This window comes from Fusarium tjaetaba, assembly GCF_013396195.1.
Source record: "Fusarium tjaetaba strain NRRL 66243 chromosome Unknown NRRL66243_c0000231, whole genome shotgun sequence".
Classification (NCBI taxonomy): Eukaryota; Fungi; Ascomycota; class Sordariomycetes; order Hypocreales; family Nectriaceae; genus Fusarium; species Fusarium tjaetaba.
In genome coordinates this window covers 97,812-113,243 of record NW_023501427.1, presented here as the reverse complement: position 1 = coordinate 113,243, position 15,432 = coordinate 97,812, and the positions used below count along the sequence as shown (strand labels likewise).

Sequence of the window (15,432 nt, the reverse complement as noted above, 5' to 3'; positions counted from 1 at the left end):
CTCATAAATTCCGTCCAGGTGACATCGTCCGTTTTCTGTTAAGGATAGGTCAAAGTCTTCCAGGGACTATAGCATGCCAAAGGACGGACAGGCCAGCTTCACAGGCTCGACACAACAGGTACCGGTTACTTAGTGCTCCCGACTCCAAGTTTGTCCCATCAAGACCTGATCTGGCGAAACCCAGAATATACTCATCATACTGGAATGAGATGTTGTGTAGAAGTTGGAAGTAACACCAGGGGGCCACGGGCTGGCTGTAGTTGATAGCGCTGTGCCATCGGGAAGTTGTTTTGTGACAGTCCAGTCCGATATCTTCCCATCCGTTGATATATTCCCATCACCTCGACAGATAGCGCCAGCTGGAGTAATCCACCAGAGACACACAGTCGCCCTGTCTCTGTAAACTGCAGTCATATTACTTGTGCCGACACTGTCAGCGCCGGTAACGGATTGGACTTTCCAGCTGTCAAGATCTTCCCCATCGCGATGCGCCTCAACCACTCTTCCGGTTGCACTAGACCAGAAGATTCTTATTGGTGTCCCGACGCCGGAAACACATAGTGCACTTCCACGAGGTCTTGCGTCAGGGTCAGTATGAATTATAAATCCCTTCCACGTCATAGAGCCAGCGTCAGAAACGAGGTTACAGAACACGCCGCGGAGATCGCCACCTGTCCCACGGTAGAAAATGTGGACACCTTTTCCGTCTTGGCTGGTCGCCTTTATGAACCCGGCTTTATCGATGGTAGCCGACTGAGGCCCGGCGGCATAGTTTGCAACGGACCAAGCCCTTGTGCTGTTCCCCCATACAGAATATCTCAGAGCTCCATCTCGAGCGACCCAGCAGAGAAGAGAAGTGGTAGAGTTGGGAGATACAGCGTCGATGACCCCTCCATTGTTGAGGTTGGCTGTCTCGGTCGCGAAAGCATATATTTGCGGGTTCCAACCGCCCCCGGAGCCAAAATAGAGAAAACCTCCGATTATTCCATCTTCCCTGATGTAGAAGCATTCTTTGTGCCCCGTGTGACGCGATGTATTGGTAATGCTACAGAACCCCAGTCCATCGATTGACGGAGACGTGATAGTGCTTGCTAACCAATTGCCAGTGTTCCAGTCTAGCTTAGTTATCTTCTTGGCCGAGTTGCTGGCCCAGAAAAGTGTCGAGTCCATAGGTTGTGGAATAGAATATGCCGTCACGGCTGAGTACGTGACCTTGGTCTCTGGTGCGGGGATGATAAGCTCATGAGGAGTGCCCCAGCCCTTGTTCATGTCAGCGATCTCGTACGACACCCTAGTCGTGGAGCCTTCAATGTTATATAATCTGGAATTGCAGGTGAAGATGAGGTTCATCCCAGGGACAATCAAAAAGTCTTGACTGGAGAACATCAAGGATGTTGCAGATGGTGGCGTCATCTTGCTGCACAAGACTTTCATGGTCTTTGAGTCTTGCACCGACACCATCACGCGGACGTTTACAACAGGTATAGCCGGCCAAGCCAAGGTAATAATCCCTGCAGTGTACGATATCTTGGGCTGGGGAGCAGGGAGATCTTGCGGCACAGACGGAAAGCTCCAAGCGGCACCGAAGATGCCTCGGACTTGCGCGGCGTTTGTTGCGCGAACCTGCACCGTGCTTGGGTAAGGCTCTCTTAGGTTGTCAATATCCAAAACTGCTGACTGGTCCGAGTGTCGAGTGGTAGAAGAAGGGATGACGGTAGTAAGTCCTGAAAACAAAACGTCAAATGTCAAGGGTCCAGCCGCTCGCGAGTCGCTTTTGATGTTGAGAACTAATCTCTTAGAGGCAATAACATAGTGGGACTCAATGGCATCAATAGTCCATAGTGGAATGTTGGACACAACGAAAGGTAGAGCGGTGTAGAGCCCGACGGCCGAAATCTTGGTAGACTTTTGACGAGCGGCAAGGAAAATGTGGTACCCTTCTTGAAATGATGGGTCCTGTACTGAAGCAAGACGTTGTCCCTCCTTTGTTGGTTGGAATAGGATTGTGGCCGTGGTTACAGGCTCAACAGTCGACGCATTCAGGACCACCAGTTCGCAATCGTCTTGTGACTGCCCTGCAAGATCCCATGTCGCCACGACAGTCAGACCGGCCATGCTTGCGGTCAGATTGAGCGGTGCCGGCAATATTTCTATTGACTGAGAGGAAGTGTACGGCGAGTCATGGAACTTGACTGGCTCAGAACTCAACGTCTTTGCGACAGCGCGTATTCCAGTAGCGGTAGGAGGGGATGCTTCAATCTCTACCACGCGTACTTGTTTCGCAAAATCAGAAGTTGCAGTAATGTGTACACTGATCGAATACAGGGGCCGAGATGCGGTAAGATCATCTTGAGCGACGATACAGATCCGATAGTCTCCCGGCGCTACCCTTGGCATACTGACTGTGAGATAAGATCCGTTGATGACAGGTGGGCCCTCTAATCTGACTTCCTGGGGAGGGATCATGGATGGCACATGAGTAAGCGTCTGGGCTGGGTGCCACGACCCCTGCACCACAGTCTTGCCAAAAGTCGCCTTTGCCCGAACCCACATCCATATCGAAGGCGCACTAAGAAATACCCTAGTGGGCGGCGTCGTGAAAGTTCGTGAAGCACTCGCGGTTGACATCTCAATCGCGTCAGGATTATTTCTGTCATCTCTTGGACTAAAGATGATGTCCCAAGAGAGAGGAGTAGCATCGGCTTGGAACTTGAGAGGCACCTTGGACCAGTCCAGCATAATTGTCTCGTCGTCTTTGAAACTGGATGAGATTGGAACTCGAGTATCGAGGCTGAGTCCCTGGACAAGACGCTCCTTCAACTCAGCAACCTTGACCTCGGACTCTTCCTTCTGTTGCTTAGCCATAGCAGCCTTCTTCTTCAGGTCATCCGCTTTGCCAGGAGCCATGACACTGTAGACCCCAACCAGTGAGCCCATCAAGCCAAACAATGTGATTAAGCCGTCGAGAAGACCCTCAGCCGTGGCAAATGAGCCTCCCACGACGTCGATGCTGCTGCTCGCGCTGCTCCGAGCAACCTCTTCATCGATGCTTTGTCTGTTGCTTCTGACATCTCTCTCGTTCTCTTCGACCAGTCGATCAGCTCGGTCTCTGACGTTTGGCCTGTCCACTCCACGGCAAATAAGTGCTGTGATGGTCTGCTGCACGTATTCCTTTACCACCAGAGCTCCGAAAAACGTAGCCAGTTTCTCGGGCTGCTGCAACAGCTGCAAGGCTATAGATGAGATATTATCCACCAACATCTCCGCCATCGCCACTCCAAGCTGATCCAAGGATAGCTTCTTGGAGACCCTTATAGAGATTTCTGGTAAGGGTATTTTTACGATTGTAACTGGAGGTGTGAGGACAATCTTGACATCCCATGTGCCTGAAAAGTTCAGCAGAAGATGTGTGTCGCTAACTGACGCGCCCTTGAACTCCATATTGTACTGCGTCGTGATAGTCTCCTTGAAGATAAGCTGCACGATCTTCTCGCACGTCATCTCTCGGCCTGATGCTTCCTTCAGACCTTCTGCAAACGCCACGGTCGAAAGCCTGTCTTTCAGGTCCTGGTAGGTAGGCCAGTTGTTAATGCTCATCAACCCCGTCTTGTTGTCGTACGTCAGCGTCACTGTGGGATTTGACAAACCCAGGATCGTATCTGTGCCCCGATAACTGCCTGTAGCCGAGTATAGATCTCGCCCCCGCTCGTACTTGAGATCTATGTGGAACCCGCTCTTCATGAACAGCGTGAGATCGGCTTTCGCTCCGTATACAGTCTGCGATTACCAGGTTAGTTGTATTACTACGGTAGTCTTGTCTGGGTGATACTCACAGCACTTTCGTCCTTAACAGTGATAATCAACACCGTTGCTTTATTGAACTTGGCAAACGATAGGTCAACAGTACCTTCGTAAGTCGCGGCGACCGTGAGGCCAGACTGATCCAGGGGTATGCTCGCCGATACTGTAAAGTCATATCCAAAGAAGCTGACAAGTGCGCTCACATGGTAGCCCTGCTCGTAAAGCTTCTGATCACTATCAAGAAAGTCTTTGGAGGCGTAGTATACAGTTGCAGTTTTGAAGACCAGTCCGCTGTATCCTGTAGGCCATGAGGGGGAAGTCGCACTATTTGGCTGTATGATATGTGTGAACACATCATTAGTTGTTAGGTCCCGTTGTTTAACCGCCGATGATTTGGGATCAGGTAGCTCCTTGAGTAGAACCAATGCCACAACCGTAGGCTTCAAGTCTTGATCGAAGATGATGAGTGAAGAGAACTTCAAAGAAGAGGATCCAATGCTCCCACTGCCTTCAAAGGTATAAATAGCACTCTTTGGCTCCGTATGATGAATGACTCCCTTCAGAATGGCCAGTTCAATTTGCGCATTGAACATAGTGCCCAATGGCTTTTGCAAGGGACCGGAAGTTTTGCCAGTCAGGGAAAATTCGGTCTCGGTGGGTGTCACAGTAAGGGAGGCAGTTATCGTAAACGGGTCTTTGGTCAAGGATAGCACCTTTATTTGTCCGTCAACAGCAATTGTTGGTTGGCTGGCACCCGCAGCCGGAGTATACGTGCCTTGGCCCGATACCACCATGGTACCTCCTAGAAGGTACAAATTGTTCACACTCATGCCGTAAATGGTACGTGTCTGGTCGCACTTGTCGATGTTGGCAAACAGCGTAATAACTCCACCCTGATTCAAGTCCATGCTCCCCTCCAGAGCCTTTACCAAAGGTGAGGGTTTGGGCTGCTGGAGTTGAACAGTCGCAAAGAACCAGCCGCCAGGGTCCAGCTTCTTTTCTTTATCCATGGTATTAAGGATGGATGATGAATCCTCTATTTTGATGTCTTCAGCAATCGCTGCCGTCTTGATCAACAGGAGCTCGTCCATCAACCCACCGACAGTTCCGTAGTAACCTATAATCTGAGCTCCAATCTGACTCAGCTTGAATGTGGACATGACCGGCTCCTTTGTTTTGTCCCATATCTTGGTTAGGTTGGTGCATGATACGGAAAAGAAGTAGCTGTGTCTGGTGGGGTCGTTGGTGTCAGGGCGGGCGAATATCGTTGCATCTCCCAGGTCGTCAATATGCGCACATAGGAACAGTTTGCCCTTACTCCTGGAGAGATCGGCGTACAGGTAGACGTTAGTGGACGGGAAGCTAATATCGGCAGTTCCATCTGGCGAAACCCAATCCCAGGCCAGCTGTTTACTGGAACTCATGTTTTGAGAAAGCCGCACAAGTTCCTTGTTGTCGTTTGTCGTCTTTTGCAGTACAGCCGTCAACACTGGGTCGTGTGAAGATCCAATTCGAAGTCTGGCTCGGACCTCTGTCTTGCTGGCAAAGTCGGTCATGGTCAGCTTTCCCGTGATGAAAGCGCTATATTCAGTGCCTTCGGGTAGGAGGAGAGAGCCCTGGTTCGTCTTCTTAATGGTGATCTCCCCGCCTATCTCGGCAAGATAGATGGGAACGCCGTTGGACTCGTAGCCCCATTGCATGATCCCGACTCCCGAGATTTGTATTGACTTTTTGATCACCAAGTGAACTTCAATCTGCCGGAGACCTATCTTTGGCATTTGAAGATGCTCGGGGATAGCATACTTGTCTGGCGAGAGGAACTGACCCGCCATCTTCTCGAATGACAAAGGAGGAGCAGCATCCTGCTTGATGTAAAGACCATGAAATTCCCGTCCCTCCTTTGTCTGGATGTAAGCGACGCGTATGGGACCCTGGAGACCCTGGATGATCAGATCACCAACGACCTTGGCCGTGATTGATGCTGTTTCATCCTTTTTGTCCTTTGTGTAGTGTACTCCGAGACCAATATTTTGAAGAGTGACTGTATCAAAGATTGACAGCGTCCCGGTAGATACGGCCACGGCATCCAGTGCTCTAACAATAAGAGTGCCCCGTTCTGTCTCTGTCGCCTCACGAATCTCTATAGTTGCTGACATTTCTATTACGTTTAGGCTGAAGAAATCAGGGCACCCTTCGGGTTCGATAAAGGTTGGCCTGGAGAAGCCAAACAGTGTCAGAAGGCCAATCAGCGTCAATGGTTCCGTCTTGGAGATGGGTTCAAGCGATGCTTTGACCATCGCTGGCTCATCACCCTTCGCAATACAGCTGATGGATATCCTAGCTGCTGCCGTCCCATTACGTACTTGTCCCAACAACAGAAGTGAAGCGGGCTTAGGCTCTGGTAGCTTTGATACAGCAGCCTTGTACTCAATGAGAAGGGCAGTCACAGTCAGATTGTTCACCTTGACCGTCGCCGTCTCCTCCAATTCCAGCTTGAAGTACTTCACAACGCTGGAAGGGCTAGTATCTATGGTAAGCCGACCCTGGCGAAATGCCAGTGTCCCAATGGCTGGTGCAAGGGCGTTGGTGATCTTATCTCCAAGTAAGGTCTTGAGTATATCTGTGACGAGAACGGTCTGAAATGCCTCGATGTTGAGACTAAGTTCCTCGATTGCAGAGTCGTACGAAAGATGAGCCATGACAGCGTTCTTGTTGAACATAGCAGCAATGGTGAACTTGTATTCTGTCTTGCCACTTCCGAGCGGGCTTTCGCTGCTAGTGTAGGAAATGTCGACCTTGACTGAGTTGAGGCCAATAACACCAATCTCCAGTCCGTCATCCCAGTTGAAGCCGAGCTCACAACCCAAGATCTTAGCGTCTTTGCTACTGGCGACTGGATAGCCGATTGTGAAGCGGGCATACATGAGCTGAACCTCCAGGATGGATTTGACAAGGACCGGTAGGGAATGTAGGGTTCTGGGAAGCCCCAACGCATCGATCATGTCTAATACTGAGATTCCATCGGGGACTTCGATGCTGAGACTCCCTAAAATGTTGTCATTCATGGTTAATAGATGAGCGTGGTAGGTTCTTAAGAGCGATGGCAAGACTTACCAACTGTATCTTTTTGGGGTAGCTTAAAGGAGGCTCTGGCAATAGTTTTGATCTTCTCTATGATAAAGTCGGCCTGCATAGAGGCGTGATAAACTCCATCCAAATACTCCGTGTCTATAGTGCCATCCCTCACCGTTAGCACGTCTGGCAGTACCCTAAAGTTGCAAACACTGGTCCTAAGAGACCAGTCTCCAAAGCTCCACCCCGAAGTAGTGCTCTTCTCCACGGCGAGTGATATTTGGTGGATGAAAAAGGTGGTGTCTGGACTCGAATGCATGGGAAATACGTCGTTGAGATTTTCGAATGTAGCTGTGTCAGTTACACCCACAGCTTCGAGAAAATCGTATATAAAGAGGCTTTGATTCGAGGGCGATATCCAAAGCCGAAACTCATACGAGTCAGATTTGGGCAACGGGTTGGCGGAAAAGGTTACATCGATATCGCAGGGTGGCGTGGTTTTCATGCGTGCCTTGTAGTTAACTTGAGCTCCCACCGATATATGGTTTGCATCGAGAGGATTATACACCTGAACCTTGACGTCTCCTTTGACTGTGGGAACCGATGAAGGAAGAAAGTTTTGCCACTCGTCAAAGTCTGTAGAGGCCCATACACGCGACAATACACAATGGGAATGTGCAGTAACAGGCTGAGTTACCGCGAAGCCAACCTGAGATGGGCTAAGGGACTGCAAGGTAAAGCCCTTATCATTCAGCGGGACGGCTTCTGTAAAGCTCATGGTTCCTGAAAGCTCAGTGACGAGGTCGTGTAGCGATTGAGTGCCATCGATGGTGAACTCGACCTCAGGATGCTCCCTGTCTTGCCCTTCTATCACACATCTCAGGTTTACTATAAGGCCTTGTTTCTTGGCGGCTGCAAATTTGGCCATGCCTGTAAGTATAATAGTCTCACTGGGGCTTGTTGCATTGTATACTGAGAGACCCAGGGTTTGTATCACGAGATTGATTCCAGAAAACGAGATGTTAGGGTCGAAAGGCTTGGGCTTGGATTCACCTTGAAGCACGGCAACAGCCGTGTCGAGATTGCATTTGATGTCCACTTGATGAATCAATGGCATGTTACCTGGAAGCATGGTCACCCGGGCGCGTGAAGTGTCGAGATCGGGAACTAGACGTAGAATCCCTGAGAGCAGCAGTGAAGCAGGAGTCTTTTGATAGAGGAGTGAGTAGATTTTGGAGTCGGAATTGATCAGGTATCCGAGCAGTTTCGGAAGTCGAACCTTCGTAAGTTCTTCGGGTTTGACACCCATACCGATCAAGGACTTTCTGAGAGTTGAAGCATGCTTTGCCCCAGCTACCTGTCTCTTGACCACAACTTCAGTCTTTGTCGTGGTTTTGACGTCGAGTTTGGCTTTGATCAAGTCTTGCTTGTCCCAAGATAGGTCAAATGTAACCTCCTTGACAAGAAAGGTCTCGGATCCAAGCTGGATGGTGGCATTGTCTGGGATTAGGAAGAAAATGCTTGCTGATTGGACTTCAACACTGACTTCATCATAATCGTACTCAACGACCGACTTGTCAAGGTCGATTTGATAGTTGAGCACTGTAGTCTCGAAGTCATTATGCAGGTCCAGGGCCATCAAAATTTCGTTGCTTGTCAACGCCTTAATGGCCTTGCTTGCAGTTGAGATAGTAGTAGGGTCGAGCACTGATGCCATGCAAAACGACCTGAAGCTCTGAGGCCCGTGGGGTAGTCTGGGGATGGGGGGCATGAGAAGCTTTTTCTTCGAGTCCAACTCAATGACGAAATAGACTAGCTGGTAACCTGGTGGCAGTAGACTTTTGTGATCCTCGATTACGAGCGTTGGGACCAACGACACTGTCTTGATGTAAAAGGCTTTCTTTGTACCCGCAACTTTCCAGTACAGCAAAGTCTTTGTACCTTTGCCCCAGGCCGAGGTGATCTTTTCCATCCAAATATCCATCGTTTTCCACTTGTTTTCGGTGGCCATCCACTGTTTGACGACCAAATGACGGGCCTCGTCTTCACCTGTCGGGCCAGTCGAGCCTTGAGTGATCCAAGCGTATTCGACGAGAAGATTTTTTGGGGCCACAAAGGACCATGGGAATAGATCTGGAGTGTCCCCTGAGATGTCTAAACACATTCTCTGGGCGATATCGGGGGGTACGATGCTGCAGAAGATAGGTCCGAGGTCTCGCTCACCCAGGTGTGATGTGTCTGCCTCAACATCAGCACGGAAGTTTTTACGGTCGGCTATTTTCTTGCGATCAAAAGATATTTCCTCCGTGGCAGAAGTCGTGTCTCGATCTAGACCTTTGAAGTCGTCGCTGGCGTCCAAGCTCATGTAGCATCTGCCCTTCAAGACTCTGATGGTTAGGCCGGTTGACAATGTTTTCCAGCCGACACCTGTAGCTTCAGCCAGGCCCTCCAAACCTCGCAAGTCCACGGCTGATCCATCAGTCACGTAGAGTGTGCCGCCCTTGGTTCTGTCTTTGTTCTTCAGCTGATCTTTGATGGCCAAGGCCAGACCTAAAATGGTTTCCGGAGACGGATGCTTGTGGTGATAGTTAGCGCTGATGACATAGGCGTCGGCAACAAAGGTTGAGAAGAATTTCCTGATCTGGCCAACGGCCATATATCGCAGAAACTCCCTTCTCCCCGCTTCCCAGTCAGTAGACTTTTCCCACCATTCCGTTTTCTCCCCTGGACCTTCAAAAAACGCAGCATACGCTGGATCTGTAGCTGGGATTTTCTTGACTTCAGCCAACACCTCCTTGTATAATGTTGATGGTATTGGTCTAAGATTGCCAACGATTTCCCCCATTTCGTAGCCATCTTCCCAGCTCTGGGACCAGTAAGTGTATATTTTCTTACGCTTGTCGAGACTTTCTTTGTACCACTTGAGCCTCTTTTCGGACACGAATTTTTTGTGCTTCTTTTCGAGAATTTCTATGATTTTGGATGGTCCTTTTTTCTTGAGATTCCATTTGGGACTCAAAATGGCTTCAAACCAGTCTCGTACCACTGCCTCCTTGCCAACTTTGGCATGGATTATGTTGCGGTCTTCCTGAATCTGGCTATTGACCATACTGCCATGGTGCTGGATCTTGTAAATGGAGAGCTTCATTGGAGGCTTTTGCGCCGTGATCTTCCATCCGACATTGTCGCCAGTGAAATACATTGTCCCTTTCACTTCCATCTTGGCCGGAACAGTTCTCATCAAAATACTCTCCAAGTTGATCCAGGATTTATCTGGATTGTAATTTGGGCCACCTCCGAGTTTGGGTTTGGGATACCATTTCAGAATTGACTTTGGGTCGGGATAGTCAACCTTGATACCGTCATACTCAAAGCCCGTGCCCTCAGTCCATTCCAATTCATCGACCAACTGCTCCCGGGTGTTCTTGAGGCCCCTAGAACCGTCACAGAATGGCTGATAAAAGTTGCCATTGAACGTGAAATCATATGGCCTTTTGGCGAGAGCATAATTGAGGAATGCCAAGAGCCCATCGAGATGGTCATCGTGTGGATGTGAGTTGATGATGGCACTTGGTTCAAATTTGACCTTGTCGTCGTTGGAGATGCGAGTTTTCCAGATATGCTGCCCAGCTGCGAAAAGATACTTGCTATAGGGAGCATTATTTCCACCGAGTCTTTTTTGGTTTGTTTTTTTGTATAGGGTTAGCCCGGAAGGGTTTGGGGCAACCTCGTAAACTAAAGGCCCTCCATCAAGCAGAACAAGATGCTTTTTTTTGTTTGTATCGGTCCATTCTATGTACATGGCATCCCCGCGACCTGCGTAGATGACGTGAAGGCGAGGGCTGTAATCGTTCATGTTAAGACTCACGAATGTGTTATAATATTTCGATGAAATTGCAATAAAAGAAGAGATTGTAATTGAGTAGGATGTTAAAGGCCAAGGTCATCAAAAATATTCACTTCGGGACTATGACAAGAATCGCCTTTACGTTGCATTACTCTACGGATACCAAAGTACAAAGTAAAATGCATGTTTTGCCGAGAAAACCGTTGTCACATACCAGTCTCGAGTGTAGGTTTGGTCACAGTTTTGACAAGCGCCCGTCATCAGCCACATTCAAGGATTGGCTGTGCATTAAACCGCTTTCGCTCAGAGATGCATTCTTATGTAGCAGAACAGTCCATAGACCATAGTCCAGACTTTATAAACCCTGTCATGAGTCTCTTGTTGGGTGAGTACGAATACAGTGGCACGGACAACTAGTTAAGCCATGTCTCATGGTCAGGCCCTTGGCATTCCACATTTGGTTTGGTCTTATCCACCAGACCTCTCGTTTTGGTGGCATTGTTGACGGTGAACAGTTGAATGGAGCCTAATTAGGTTCAGCTTGGAAACGTCACTGAAGTCTAGACCTACCCTTCAGCCGTTCACGTCCGATAATCTCACATCTGGCCTGTGTACCATGCATGTGTGCGGCGCGATATATAGACTCTATACTCTGTAGGGGGCCTTGATTTTTTGAAAACCATGTTACGACAACTAACTCGTGTTCGAAACGCCACATAACTTTGTTGTGCTTTACGTAGTACCTATGGCACCCCAGGGCCTAATGCCATTCAAAGCACAGTCTAACTACGTCTCAAAGCAACAGCGCAGTCAGCAAGTTGCTTTTGAAAGCCAGGCTCCTGAATGTACTCATTCGCCTTCTTCTTCAATAGCTCTTTGATCGTGATATCATCCATCTCTCCCTCAGTCGCCTCAATCTTGGCTAGGTAGACCCATTTCATAACCCCATCCTCTTCAACCCAATCAGGGAGGCCATCACCGAAATCGAAGCGCCAGTATTTCTTTTCCATACCGCGTGGAGCAAACGCATTGATGAGTTCGCGGAACAAAACGTTAACAATATTCGTGTTGGTAAGAATACCTATCGGACCGAAGACGGAAACCGACGGCTCGCTAAGTGAGACTCCGGTGCCAATGCTCAGGAAACAGTCTGTTGTACGCACTGCAGTAAATACTTGGAGTACCTCGTTCCATAGCCTGGGTCGAGTTAATTTCGTTGACTTATAAAGATGACACATGGAGAGTACTTACCACCCGAGAGGATTGTTTGCTTGCACTCCACCATCGATAAAAGACATGCCATCGATTTCAATGGAATTGAAGTACCCTGGAGCTGCTGATGTGGCACGTGCTGCCTGCCAGAGCTTAACTTTTGGATGGTCAGGCATTGCATGCTTGATCGCATAGGACCGAAAGAGGACGGGCTCCGAGTTATTGGCACCCTCTGCTCTAGACGCAGTGACAAAGCTAACGAGAGTGATTAATTGGTGACTTTTGACCGTATTGAAACAAAACTTACACCTTGCACGAGGGATTGGGGTTGTGTGGATCCTGCAGAAGTACTTCCTCAGGGTCCTGATTGAGCACCCTGTTGACAAGATCCTTGATTACTTTTTCAAGGCCCTCAGACTTCCATTTCTCGCCGCTGGATAGGATGCTCATCCAATAGCCGTTGGTTTTCCAAGACGACGGATCCCAAGTCCACTTCTGCGGTGGCGGGAATACTTTGTCCATGAGAGTATTATATTCGTTGATGCAGTCATCCACTGACATCTCTAGCCGACCAAGCATAATAGCAATCAGTCTATAAGCGATCAAATTCCATTAGTATCAGAAGCACGAATGAATGCTCTCAAGATGTTGAGATTGCTTACCCTCCAGTACTAGTGCCGCCAATCATATCAAACACCTCGCAAGGCTTCTTTCCTGGGCATGCACGGTCCATGATTGCTTTCAAGACTATTAGGGACGCCAGACCACGTACGCCACCGCCATCTAGCAATAATTAGAAGCGATTTGTGTAAGTTGTTGCAGCGACTGGCATACCTAGTGATAGAACCCGGAGCGGCCGTTCATTGGCATCCTCAGTTCCCATTCTATCGGCCCTGAACGTAGTTGCAGACAAAGATGGAAATTCCTCCAAATCAGGAAACGAGAGTTCATTGACATCGTTGAAAGCCTCGAGAGTATATAGAACCTTGGCTGCGATAGTCCCGAAACTGAGAGGCTCCCTCTCCACTTAGGCAAACGACATTAGCGATCGTAGCATCAAGACAAATGAACTTACCTGGAGGACCGAATTCTACGACAAGGTATCCCTGCTTAGCGACCAACTTCCAGCCTGAGAAGCGAGAGCAAACCCTGACAGCAATGACATTTTGATCCTGGTGAAGCTTTAGTTTGACAATGTTTACCAAAGACACCAATTCTTACTTCGAGGAGTCGGAAAATATCATGGTCCTTAGGAAAGAGAGTTCCTTCAAGCTGTCCTAAAGTCAGTACAAACTCTACCAAGGTTTTTATAAAGGGCAAAATAAAACAAAGGCGACACACCTGCACAAACTCCCTAGACTCCAGCTGGTTTTTGTGACTCTCCCACGTCAGCTGCACGTCATCCTTCACCCTCGGCTCAGTCGCATTTGCGTTTTCCAAAATGGATATCTCAAACCAAGTCCAGTTACCCTTTGCCCTATCAGAGCAATAGCCTTGGTCATGAGACTCTGTAATAAGCTGAATGCTGCGTAGTTTCTGGATGGTCTTTCCATCAAGAGGCTACAATAGATAGAAAAGCATGTCAGTGACAGAATCTTCAAGGGAAGTAGGACAGAAATTGCCTACTGGAGTTTTGAACCAGGTGTTACTTTCAATGTCGGAGCCATAAGACTCAACGTATCCTCTCTCGGTTGATCCAATGGCATATTTACCGTCCAAGGCATCAGCAGGTGAAGAGGGATAGATTGGGAGAGCCTCTGCGTTCTTCAAAGCTTCCATGATAAAATATTTGTTAGATAATGTAAAGAACTTTCAATAGGATCGATGATGTAGGTTGGAAATTACAGAAAGTTCAGAGCGCTCAAGACATGAGTGACGGCGTTGGAAAGCTGGGAATATATGATAGAGGAACCAGCGACAGTATTCAGGCAGCCAGTCAATTCCGGACCATGATACGAGCTACCCCTCCCGGATTCACATGCCTACGCAAGCCACTCATGCACTATGATAGATCTCAGTTAGCTGCGTAAGTTTTTGTGAAACTCAAAAAGAAAGTTTACTTACAACTTGTCTCTGGAAGAAGCTGAAAATTTAGCCTTTCGGCCACAGTATTAAGAACTTATCGTAAACCTGTTACATTAATTAAGTACGACTTATAGAACGACAGCTGGTACCACTGAAGCCTGGACTGAGGGAGAATCAGTGAAAGTTTGCTCTAGACACAGCGTATCTTATTAACTGAGATCACAACTAAGGATTTCAAGCCTCGATATACCACTTCTGTCTCAGCTTCCGTATTAAAGCTTGCGAGTGATCATCCAGTCACATTCCTCTCTTTATTGTTATGTCTTATGTATTCAGAGATAATCTATTTTGGCGATAGCGCTGAGGAAACATTGCGTGGCACACTTGACGTTTTCGGGTTTTGTGGCGTCCTCGGGAACATCCGTAGTTCGCGATCGTAAGTTTCGGACTCACAGCAAATCATCGGTCGGTGCCGTTTCCGTCTCATATCCCCGGAAGCCGCGATAAGCAGTATTATGCAACGTGCGATTTATTTTAATATTTTACAGATATATCGATCACGAGGACAGCACCTTGCCTATGTTCGGGTTGCATGTATTACGATGAGGTGTCGCTATTGTCGAGCGAAATTATCAGAACACATTTAATGTCAAATGAGTCTTTACTGCCTTCGCAGAGCAGGCAGCTTATTAAGATGTTTTGAGCTACATGTAGATCCTAGCTATGGTATCCTGCCATGTTATGCGCACCTTAAAGTGGTAGCACAAATCTATGGTCTTTCTTCTAGGCTCCTAATATATCACAGCATAACTACCAAAGCAGCTTACTCGATACTCATATAATTAAAAGGCCAGATCCTACTTAAACAACGATATTTTAGCTATAGTGCTTTCTTCTTTTGATATTAATAGACGGCGTAGCACGCGAGCGATGATTTTTACCAAGACCGCTACCCAGGTTGTAACGCGGGCTATAAAAGGTCAACGTACCAAAATTGTCATTGATGTCTCTACAATAAAGGCTATCATACCAGGATGTTTTAGGCTGGATCCTGAGAGTTTTTAGGACCATTTGTTAACTCAAGGCGACTATATCAAGTTTATTCTTCGGATGTTTTGGGCGTTTAAAATGGTTCTAGCCAGCCACATAACTCAGGTACATAATTCCTGCATGAGCTCTCGGATGGAGCCAATAAGGGATGAACACATGGTCCATGGCAACATTTTGAGGCCTGACACGGGATTCAAACCACATTTCCTTACTTTGGCTATGCAGAGTGAGGCATTTATTGGTTTCGCGACTGTGCTTTTTCTTTTGCGCTGCTTTCAGCCTTCATTGGGATCTGTGTACGTGCCACGCAGGCCACTTATCTGATCGCTTACTTATGTTCCTGATGTCCCCGACCACCCCTCTTTTGACACGAACATCACTCTGTCGAAGACTCTAGTCTAGCATGTAGCCTTCACCATCCATTC

General features: G+C 48.2%; 2 protein-coding genes across 2 annotated transcripts; both read right to left on the bottom strand.

Annotated features, from left to right (window-relative positions):
- Positions 1–129: 129 nt before the first annotated feature.
- FTJAE_10058 (uncharacterized protein) lies at positions 130–10,729 on the bottom strand (the record flags this gene model as incomplete). Its single annotated transcript, XM_037342861.1, has 3 exons — positions 130–3,777; positions 3,834–6,847; positions 6,916–10,729. 3 exons carry the CDS (start codon positions 10,727–10,729, stop codon positions 130–132), a joined length of 10,476 nt encoding a protein of 3,491 aa, XP_037202908.1.
- A 773-nt stretch (positions 10,730–11,502) lies between these two features.
- FTJAE_10057 (calcium-independent phospholipase A2-gamma) lies at positions 11,503–13,711 on the bottom strand (the record flags this gene model as incomplete). Its single annotated transcript, XM_037342860.1, has 9 exons — positions 11,503–11,917; positions 11,972–12,187; positions 12,240–12,524; positions 12,595–12,715; positions 12,767–12,958; positions 13,008–13,104; positions 13,154–13,204; positions 13,274–13,492; positions 13,559–13,711. The coding sequence occupies 9 exons, from the start codon at positions 13,709–13,711 to the stop codon at positions 11,503–11,505; spliced, it is 1,749 nt and encodes a 582-aa protein (XP_037202907.1).
- Positions 13,712–15,432: the final 1,721 nt, after the last annotated feature.